At 39.2% G+C, this 11,914-nt stretch overlaps 1 protein-coding gene across 1 annotated transcript; it reads right to left on the reverse strand.

Annotated features, from left to right (window-relative positions):
* Window positions 1–7,542: 7,542 nt before the first annotated feature.
* Window positions 7,543–9,032, reverse strand: LOC135216310 (uncharacterized). The gene is made up of 2 exons (XM_064251482.1): window positions 8,924–9,032; window positions 7,543–8,201 (listed from the first exon to the last, which is right to left on the reverse strand). The coding sequence occupies exons 1-2, from the start codon at window positions 9,030–9,032 to the stop codon at window positions 7,543–7,545; spliced, it is 768 nt and encodes a 255-aa protein (XP_064107552.1).
* Window positions 9,033–11,914: the final 2,882 nt, after the last annotated feature.

The following is an 11,914-nucleotide window of genomic DNA, read 5'->3' on the forward strand; positions in this document are numbered from 1 at the left end:
CCCCCAATGTCCGTTCGAGCCTCACATCCCGAAAGTGAGCTCGAATTCAGTGGGTTCAGTGTCATACGAGGGGGAATCTGAGGAGGAGGGGGAGGTGGGGATATGGGCTCAAGTTTTATCGCAGAGGACGATACCAGAAAGTGAGGGCCTAAGTGAGGGTGATGGGCCAACGGTGGGGGGGGGGGTGGGGGGGGTAGTGTGCATCGTGCCCTGCACCCGTGCGCGGTGCGCCGCGCACGGGCACGTAGAAGGTTCGGCTCGTCGCGCCAGCCAAGGTGAAGGTCGGTCGTCGGAGAGTGACGAGGGGTGGACGGAGTACCCCACCCCTCCTAACATGCACCCCTTCACGGCAACCCCTGGGATGACCGTACCAGTACCCCTGACTGTTTGGGGGGTTCATCCAGCTTTTCCTGACACGGGAATTGCTGGAATACCTGGTACACGAGACGGTGGACTACGCTCGGTAACTGCCGGTATGAGTGAAGACGACCTTGTCGTATTACTGGCGGGGTTGTTTGCAACCTCATTGACATGGCACATTTTTTTGGGGCTCCACATTTATTTTGGTATGACACCTGCTGTCGACGTCAGGCAATATTGGAGGAGAAATTATTTTTTATGTATGCCGAATGTGCCTGCGTTATGTCCCGTGATAATTTCCTGGCGATGGACAGGTACTTCAACGCCTTCAACCGAAGGGCCATTCCCCGGAATAAAACAGTGATCGCCTCATTTTAGTGCGTACAGTGTGGATTATATCCGTGAGCGGTGTAGTAATCTCGATTCCTGGAAAGAACCTGTCTTTGGATGAGGGGATGATGCCTTACAAAGGACGTCTTAGTATAAAAGTGTATAACCCAAGAAGCCAAAGAAATAGGTGTGAAATTCTTTCTCATTACCGAGGCCAACACTGGATACTTGTGGACTTTTTCAGTGTATACCGTGGTCTTCTCCACGCTGCGTGACACTGTATTCAACCTTGTGGGATGTTTCCGTAACAGGGCTAATCACCTGTTTATGGATAATTATTATAACTCGGTATCCCTGGCCAGGAACTGTATGAAGCAGGTGTTCACGTCAGTGATACCCTTCGGTTGGTGCGTGGGCCCCGAATGTCCTCAAGAGGTTCGCTAGTCATCCGCACACCTGGCAAGAGGAGAGACAGAGTGGCGGCGGAAGGGCGCTGTCTTTGTCATCTGTTGGAAGGGTGTCCGACTCGTCCCCATGATTACGACGAGTCATGAACCCATCCAAGAATAGAGATCGTACAGCGGAAGAAGACACGTCGAACAGGGCCGAGTTGTGTTTGAGGAGTTTTGTACCGAGCGGCCTACTGTCATTGGGCACTACAACAAGCACATGGGAGGAGTTTGATCTCTTTGATCGCTCATCCAGTTACTATCCCTTCGCCAGAGAACCAGAAGGTGGACACAGAAGCTCCTCAAATACATCCTTCAGTTGGCCCTCCAAAATGCCTACATACTGTACTGTGGGTACCGCGGTGACAATCTTTCGAGGTTGACCCCCATACAGTTCCTAGAGGTAGCCGGGAATGCCCTCATCACTTCGATCCCGATGAGTGGCCTTCCATAACTGACCCCTGCCCCGCCAGCTGCAGATCTGCCCTAGAGGAAAGGGCAGATAGGAGGGCCAACTTCGCTCGACCTGCCGCCGCCCCTGCTGTCCGCCGCCCCTGCTGACGACGCCCCTGCTGACGACGCCCCTGCTGACGACGCCCCCTGCCCCTGCTGACGACGCCCCTGCTGCCGCTGCCCCTGCTGCCGCCGCCCCTGCTGACGACGCCCCTGCTGGCCGCCGCCCCTGCTGACGACGCCCCCTCTTGCTGCCGGCCCCGCCATCACCGCTCTCTCGGGTAGTGGACCCTGCGTGTCGGCTGCAGCCAGGTGAACACATACTGGAGGCCTTAGAAGGGCGAAGGCAGAACGGTGCCGGGTGTGCCATATGAGTGGCAGAAGGAGAGACACCCGGTTCTTCTGTCGTCTCTGCAAAGTTGCTCTTTGCAGGATAGGGGAGTGTGACCGAAACCACACTAAGGTCATGTATTGGAGCGCGCCCCTAAACCGACAGCGGAGGGAGCACGGGGCCGCCGGGTCCATCAGCAGTAAGGGCGCGCGTCTCCCTCCTCCACCTGTACCTCGTCATGTCGGAAAAAAATGGAAAAAAATGCAAGACTCTTCAATGGAGGAGGAGAAAACAAGAATAGAACGAAGAGTCAGGATTACGAGTGAGTATTCTGCATTTATTTTAATATTTAGTTTTATATTTATTACAATTTTTTATATATCTGAATGTGTGCATGATAAAGTAATAATAAGACATTTCATTGTATGCGAAAAGAGAAGTGTCACCTGCATTCCTTTTATTTATGTATTGGTACCAGAATCGAAGAATGTAATATATATATTTTACGTATAAAAAAAAAATTATATTATATATATATATATATATAATATATATATATATATATATATATATATATATATATATATATATATATATATATATATATATATATATAATGTATATATACATATGTATATATATATATATATATATATATATATATATATATATATATATATATATATATATATATATATATATATATATATATATATATATATATATATTATAAATAGTTTTTTTTTGGGTAAGCAAATTACTTTACAGTCTAGTAATATTCAATCATTTACCTTCACTTTAAGACAAATTGCAAGTCTCTAGAACAATATCTCGATTTATGGTGAATATTTGAAAAAAATATTTTTTTCCTACCGCGCGCCGATTCTCGGCCGAAAATATCCGAAAACGCGTAGGCACATTCTCCTAGTATTTGTGCCTTTTCATATTACGCTTATTTTATAGTTGATATATGGAAATGTGCGCAAAAACCTGCACAATATAACAAAAAATATTGGAAGGTTGTAGCATTTCTCATTTTGAAATATTTTGCATATAAAGTACGAATAAGTACGAAAAAAACTACGATCGGTCAACTTTGACTCAACCGAAAAGGTCAAAAAACGAAAACTTTTATAACATAAAAATCTTACAGTCTAGTAATATTCGATCATTTATCTTCATTTTAAAACAAATTGCAAGTCTCTAGAGCAGTATCTCGATTTATGGTGAATTTTTGAAAAAAATATTTTTTTTCCCCTCCGCGCGTCGATTCTCGGCCGAAAATCTCGGAAAACGCGTAGGTCACATTCTCCTAATATTTGAGCCTTTTCTTATTACGCTTTTTTTAAAGGTTTATGTATGGAAATGTGCGCAAAAACCATGCACAATATAACAAAAAATATTGAAAGGTGTAGCATTTTCTCATTTTTGAAATATTGCATATAAAGTACGATAAGTACGAAAAAAAAACTACGATTGGTCCTCAACTTTGGACTCAAACGAAAAGGTCAAAAACGCTATTGTAACATAAAAATCTTACAGTCTAGTAATATTCAATCATTTATCTTCATTTTAAAACATATTGCAAGTCTCTAGAACAATATCTCGATTTATGGTGAATTTTTGAAAATAATATTTTTTGTTCCTCCGCGCGACCGATTCTCGGCCACGAAAATCTCGGAAACGCGTAGGTCACATTCTCCTAATATTTGAGCCTTTTCATATTACGCTTTTTTAAAGGTTTATATATGGAAATGTGCGCAAAAACATGCACAATATAACAAAAAATATTGGAAGGTTGTAGCATTTCTCATTTTTGAAATATTTGCATATAAAGTACGATAAGTACGAAAAAACTACGATCGGTCAACTTTGACTCAACCGAAAAGGTCAAAAAAACGCATTTATAACATACAAATCTTACATTTCCAGTAATATTCAATCATTTATCTCATTTTAAAACAAATTGCAAGTCTCTAGAAACAATATCTCGATTTATGGTGAATATTTGAAAAAAATATATTTTCCCCTCCGCGCGCCGATTCTCGGCCGAAAATCTCCGAAACGCGTAGGTCACATTCTCCTAATATTTGAGCCTTTTCATATTACGCTTTTTTTAAAGGTTTATATATGGAAATGTGCGCAAAAACATGCACAATATAACAAAAATATTGAAAGGTTGTAGCATTCTCATTTTTGAAATATTTGCATATAAAGTACGATAAGTACGAAAAAAACTACAATCGGTCAACTTTGACTCAACCGAAAAGGTCAAAAGGACGCATTTATAACATAAACATCTTACAGTCTAGTAATATTCAATCATTTATCTTCATTTTAAAACAAATGGCAAGTCTCTAGAAACAATATCTCGATTTATTATGGTGAATATTTGAAAACGAATATTTTTATTCCGTCCGCGCGCCGATTCTCGGCCGAAAACGGAAAATCTCGGAAACGCGTAGGTCACGATTCTCCTAATATTTGTGCCTTTTCATATTACGCTTTTTTTAAAGGTTATATATAATGGAAATGTTGCGCAAAAAACACAAATGCAAAAATTATAACGAAAAAATATTGGCGAAGGTGTAGCATTTCTTATTTTTGAAATATTTGCATATCAAAACATACGATAAGTACGAAAAAACTACGATTGGTCAACTTTGACTCAACTGAAATGGTAAAAAACGCATTTGTAACATAAAAATCTTACTGTCTAGTAATATTTAATCATTTATCTTCATTTTAAAACAAAACATATTGCAAGTCTCTAGAACAATATCTCGATTTATGGTGAATATTTGAAAAATATATTTTTATTCCTTCCGTCCGCGCGCCGATTCTCGGCCGAAAACTCTCGGAAACGCGTAGGTCACATTCTCCAATATTTGAGCCTTTTCATATACGCTTTTTTTTGAGTTTTATATATGAAATGTGCGCAAAAACATGCACAATATAACAAAAAATATTGAAAGGTTGTAGCATTTCTCTTTATTTTTATATTTGCATATAAAAAAAAAATTTAAACAAAATTCGACATTCGGTCAACTTTAACTCGTTCGAAATGGTCAAAAATTGCATTTGTAAGCTAAACATCTTACAGTATCGTAATATTCAATCATTTATCTTCATTTTGAAACAAATTGCAAGTCTCTATAACAATATTTCGATTTATGGTGAATTTTTAAAAAAAATATTTTTTTTACATCCGCGCGCTACGAATTCATGCATCATTTTGTGATAATATTTTCTCTGTGTTGCTTTTATCGTTTACAATGTGTTATATATCAAAATGATTGCAATTTAGTGCACATTACAACGAAAAAAAAGTAACTTGTTACCTCTACCGTTTGGCGCACAGCGCGATTTGAATACAATTATATATGAAAATTTCGTTTTTGCCCTATCATATATCGCATTATTTTATATGATAATGATAATTTTTTCAAAATTTCTGATGGTTGCATAATAAACTTCAAGCAATGACAAAAAAAGGAGCCAAAAATGAACTCTTAATCTTGAAAACTAAGCGCGCTGTGATTTTTTGAAAAAAATATTTTTTCCGCTTACGCGCTCACTCTCAAACCCCTCCAGCACACGGGAGTCATTTTTTTATTTACCGCTTCGGCGTTTAAGGGTTAAGCGATAATAGAATTGGCGATCGACAGACGCGAACATCGACTCTCAATCCCAGGACTGGCAGTGAAGCCCCAGACCACCCCCGCCACCGCAAGAGATATAAGTATATGCCGCCTCCCACCTGAAAAAGAGAGAAAAACTGACCGACCCGACCCGAAAAAAATCTGCAAAAGTGGCAACATTAAGTGTTCCCCGGGAAAGACAATGCCCGTGAAGGAACATTCAAATAGGAATATTGATATCGGATATCTGCACAGACTCGTAAATAAGAAGAATGGAGGATTCCTTTGCCTTCTTGTCTTTGATTCCAATTCCTGTAAAGGGGAGAGATATCTGCGCGATCTTAGGTGTATTGAAATGAATGTATAATAGAGTATCGTTGCTCATGTTAATTCTTTTTTTTACAATGAAATTTCGGAATCGTGTGAGAACATAGGGTAGGTAAGAAAAATGCGCCGTATTAATTGATAAAATGAATCAATAATCCAATTATTAGGGAAAAACTCTCTATCACGAGAGTATATATCATGTTCTAAAGGGTCCACAATAATACAAAGTGTAAAAAGTCCGTGTATAATTTTGAAGACTTTACAGAAAGCTTTCGAACCCTTCCCTGGGTTCATCTTCAGACCAAATGAACAATAAGTTACGACAAGTACAGAGGTAAATTTAAAAAACAAGAGTCATTGAAGATCGTTGACAATTATTTATTTATCAGTGACTGAATAATATTCTAACAAAAAAAAAAAGAAAGAGGAACCTAAAGGAAACGCCACATAAATAAATAAATAAACAAAATTAAACATGGAAACCACAAATTATGAGATGAAATAAAGAGGCATCTACACACAAAAAAGGATGGTAATGAAGGAAAGAGCAAATTATTAAGTGGTGGCCATATTTGCCTACATGATACAGGATCGGTGACGCTGTGAACTTTTTTGACGAGGCCCTGTCCACAGGTACGAGCTCAGAAATGGAAGCAGCTCTTCTGCATGTCTTCAGGGCCACTGCAAAGTCTGCAGCTGAAAAACCTGATAACTTGGCTATTATTATGGACTGTTGTATGGCCATTGAAAAGGGACTTCAAGGATGGAAAGTATATCAGTTACGAGAGCAGCACCATATGGATGAGGGCCTTGATTCAACGGCCGTGCAAGATTTTGAAATGGTTTACAGGCTTTTACCATCTGAGAAAACGAGGCAACATCCAAACAATGCCAAGGAAAAGCAAGCAAAGTGGAGAACTAAGCCAGACTGACAAATAGGCCGATATCCTTAGAGCCTTTAGAAACTTGTCCCATGTTATACACCCAGAGAGGCACAGAGGCTGCCTGAAATATTACAAGAAGCTTTCCAGGCGTTATTTAAAGGATGTAGACAATCTAAAAACTGCTCTTACGGATGAAGAAAAGCAAAGGTCATGTGATAGAAACCATCGGCATGAAATGAACAGTAATGTTGACCCAATGCCGATAGCTCAGCAGCAAAGGTCTCTAAGCATCCACAATTTCATCGGTGAGCAGCAGCTGGAGCGATTACTTAGTGAGCAGCAGCGGAGAGCGAATACATCGTGTGCAGCAACAGCTGGAGCGATTCAGCACCTGGAGCGATACATCGTGAGCATTCAGCACCTGGAGACGATTACATCGTGAGCAGCAGCTGCTGGAGCGATTACATCGTGAGCAGCAGCACCTGGAGCGATTACATCGTGAGTGATTTTATATCTTGAGGAGCAGCAGCGATTTCATGGTGAGAAGCGGCAGCAGCACGCAACGCGATTTCATCTCCATTTCTTCCAAAACCTTTTCAAATACTGCCTTTTCAGCCTCAAGGATTTGTATTAATCTTTCTTGCTCCTTCATGAGATGGTCCTTCATTGAGCTTGTTTCTCCTCAGACCATTGTTGACTTGCCTCACGTTTTCCGCTTCCTTTTCATTATACTTTTTGTTCAATTTCTTCAAAGCCTTGGTCAGTTTTTAGCTTTCATCTGTGAGGTCTTGTATTATCCTTTCTCGCTCTTCTCTCTGACGATCCTTCTCTGCACACTGTTTTTCAAGTCTATCACATTTACGGACCTTTTTCTTCATGTTTTTAATTTCCTCCCTCTTTTCCTTCAATTCCTCACCAACATTTTCGTTTACACATTGTTTATCAGTGCATTTCCTTCGGATTTCTTCCAAATCCTTACTCTTTCCCTCCTTGTCATCTCCAGTTGTCTTCGTGTTTTCTAGTTCCTCGATTTTGACGATCCTTCGCCGAACAATCTTTTTCAACTTTCTCACAGTTTTTTTTTGGGCTTTTTCTTTGCTCTTTTTCTTACGAGGTTTTTGCGTTTTCCCCCGTTTTAGAAAAGTTTCACCTCCTTTAGCTGGGCTTGGTAACTCTTGGAGCTTTTGTTCTTCACCGGATTTTTCCTTTTTCTTCGGCTCCTCTTCTTGTCTGTCAGCCTGATTGTCCCTCTTGGATTCAGTTACCGAAGAGTTAGTTAATTCGCGGGGTTTAATTGTCACATTCCGTCCATGGACTTTCTTAGAAGTGCCAGTTGTCCTCGTAGCTTTGTCAAGTTCATCATGGCGGGCGCCACATTCATCAACATCCCGACGTTCTTTCTTATAGCGTAGTATAATCTCTATGCCTGCGATGCCAGCAACCGCGATTTCATCTCCATTTCTTCCAAAACCTTTTCAAATACTGCCTTTTCAGCCTCCAAGGGATTTGTATTAATCTTTCTTGCTCCTTCATGAGATGGTCCTTCATTGAGCAGTCTTTCTCCTCAGACCATTGTTGACTTGCCTCACGTTTTCCGCTTCCTTTTCATTATACTTTTTGTTCATTTCCTTCAAAGCCTTGGTCAGTTTTAGCTTTTCATCTGTGAGGTCTTGTATTATCCTTTCTCGCTCTTCTCTCTGACGATCCTTCTCTGCACACTGTTTTTCAAGTCTATCACATTTACGGACCTTTTTCTTCATGTTTTTAATTTCTTCTCTCTTTTCCTTCAATTCCTCACCAAGTTTTTCGTTTTCACATTGTTTTTCAGTGTATTTCCTTCGGATTTCATCCAAATCCTTACTTTCCCTCCTTCTCATCTTCAAGAAGTTGTATTCGTTTTTCTAGTTCCTCGATTTGACGATTCTTCGTCGAACAATCTTTTTCAACTTTCTCACAGTTCTTGGCTTTTCCGCTCTTTTCTTACGAGGTTTGCGTTTTCCCCGTTTCAGAATAGTTTCACTTCCTTTAGCTGGGCTTGGTAACTCTTGGAGCTTTTGTTCTTCACCCGATTTTTCCTTTTCTTCAGCTCCTCAATTGCTTGTCTGTCAGCCTGATTGTCTTCTTGATTCAGTTACCGCAAAGAGTTACTTAATTCGCGGGGTTTAATTGTCCCAATTCCGTCCATGGCATGGACTTTGTTAGAAGTGCAGTTGTCCCTCGTCGCTTCTCGAGGGGGAGTCATCATGGCGGGCGCCATTCCTCAACATCCCAACGTTGTTTCTTATGGTTCCGATCAAAATCCCGAAGCTTAAAATCCCGAATGTCAAAATCCTAAACTTAAAACCCCCGTTAAACCGCAATCCCGAATGAAATAAATCCTGAATTATCAAAATCCCGAATCTTAAAATCCCGAATTATCATAATCCCGGTAAATTATCCTTTGTCTTAACCACCTCTCTCTCCCTCCTCTTGTACGAGCTTGGGGCAATTACCACTTTAGGCTTCTTGTAACGATGTCTTTTAGTTTAGTCTGTTCCTATGTTATCATAAAGTCACTTATCGCATAATTGGTGAGTTTCAAAAAGAGCAGCAGCCCACGTAATGAATGAATGTGAACGCATTCTGCGAGGCAAGTCTTGTCCAAAAAGAAAAAAATGTGTTATCCGTCGTGAAGAAAGGATACAAAATATAGTTAATGATCGTGAAAACCGACCAGATCTTATGAACTATCTTCGGGCTATTGCTCATAATCTTTCATTTTAAAATATTTCCATATTCTAGTTTTAAATGTTTTAATGTATTCTCAATGATTCAAATACTGTTTGTAAAGGTGTTGAAATAAAGGTATTTCTTCTTTTTCTTTTTTGTTTTAAGTTTCCCCACAAGTTAATCCTTTAATGATGTCGGACAAATCCATGGTTTCCTTGCATATGGGACAATTACTGGTAATTTCAGACAAACGAATATATGAAAAGAGAGAGAGAGAGAGAGCGCTGGCAATGGCCTACAAACAAAAACAAACAAAATAAAATAAAGCCATATTCAGTAAAATACTGAATAAGAAGATAGAACGAATAACAAATACTAAGTAAAATTTGTACAGGGTGTGTAAGGGGTATGTAATTGAAATTATATAACATATTGTAAATCGCCTAGATAGATAGGGAATTACACAAAAAAGAGAGAGAGAAAAGAAAGAAAGAAACTAAAAAAAAGAAAGAGAGAAAAAAAATTAAGGAATGGAGAATGGCTATAGTTTTCGGGATTCTGATCTTTCTGGAATCTAAATTTCGGGATTCTGATAATTCAGGATTTTAATACATTCAGGATTTTAAGTTTCGGGATTTTGACATTTAGGATTTTAAGATTCGGGATTATGAACCAACCCCTTTCTTATATACCTCCAGTTAGGAGTCCATTATCGTTAAGAATTTTACAGTAAATTTTAATGGATTATCTCTGTCCATTTTCAAGAGCTGGACAGCTTGCTATGTATCGAATTGAATTGAATATCGAGTTAGGCCAATTACTGGGACCAATGAAATCATTCAGCGCTGATAGGTCAACTGAGAGTAGAAAGGTCTGAAAGTTTGTAACAGGAGGAAAACCTCAAAGCGGTTGCACTGAATCAATTGTCAGGAGAGGGTGGAAAGTAAAGTAGAAGGAGGATATGAATGGAGGTACAGTCAAAAAGGAGTGAAAGGGGTAGCAGCTAGGGGACCGAGGGCCCGTTCAAAGAACCTTTTAAGTAATACCTATAGTACATTCGCATCAACCGTGCATTTGATGTCTAAGCCAGTCCCTTACGACGCTCCTGATTGGCTGATATACCAATCACAGGGCTGGAAACTCTCAGTCTCTCTCGAGAGTTCACTTTTAATCAATTAATACGGCGCAATTTTTTTACCTACCCTATGTTCTCACACGATTCCGAAATTTCATTGTAAAAAAAGAATTAACATGAGCAACGATACTCTATTATACATTCATTTCAATACACCTAAGATCGCGCAGATATCTCTCCCCTTTTACAGGAATTGGAATCAAAGACAAGAAGGCAAAGGAATCCTCCATTCTTCTTATTTACGAGTCTGTGCAGATATCCGATATCAATATTCTTATTTGAATGTTCCTTCACGGGCATTGTCTTCCCGGGGACCTTAATGTTCCCCTTTTTGCAGATTTTTTTCGGGTCTCGTCATTTTTCCCGCTCTTTTTCAGGTGGGAGGCGGCATATACTTATATCTCTTGCGGTGGCGGGGTGGTCTGGGGCTTCACTGCCAGTCCTGGGATTGAGAGGTCGATGGTTCGCGTCTGTCGATCGCCAATTCTATTATCGCTTAACCTTAACGCCCGAAGCGGCTAAATAAAAAAATGACTCCCGTGTGCTGGAGGGGTTTGAGAGTGAGCGCGTAAGCGGAAAAAATATTTTTTCAAAAAAATCACAGCGCGCTTAGTTTTCAAGATTAAGAGTTCATTTTTGGCTCCTTTTTTTGTCATTGCTGAAGTTTATTATGCAACCATCAGAAATGAAAAAAAATATCATTATCATATATAAATAATGCGATATATGATAGGGCAAAAACGAAATTTCATATATAATTGTATTCAAATCGCGCTGTGCGCCAAACGGTTAGAGGTAACAAGTTACTTTTTTTTCGTTGTAATGTGCACTAAATTGCAATCATTTTGATATATAACACATTGTAAAACGATAAAAGCAACACAGAGAAAATATTATCACAAAATGATGCATGAATTCGTTAGCGCGCGGATGTAAAAAAATATTTTTTTTAAAATTCACCATAAATCGAAATATTGTTATAGAGACTTGCAATTTGTTTCAAAATGAAGATAAATGATTGAATATTACGATACTGTAAGATTTTTAGCTTACAAATGCAATTTTTGACCATTTCGAACGAGTTAAAGTTGACCGAATGTCGAATTTTTGTTTAAAAATTTTTTTTATATGCAAATATAAAAATAAAGAGAAATGCTACAACCTTTCAATATTTTTTGTTATATTGTGCATGTTTTTGCGCACATTTTCATATATAAAACTCAAAAAAAAGCGTAATATGAAAAGGCTCAAATATTAGGAGAATGTGACCTACGCGTTTCCGAGATTTTCGGCCG

This window comes from Macrobrachium nipponense, chromosome 6 (genome assembly GCF_015104395.2).
Source record: "Macrobrachium nipponense isolate FS-2020 chromosome 6, ASM1510439v2, whole genome shotgun sequence".
NCBI lineage: Eukaryota > Metazoa > Arthropoda > Malacostraca > Decapoda > Palaemonidae > Macrobrachium > Macrobrachium nipponense.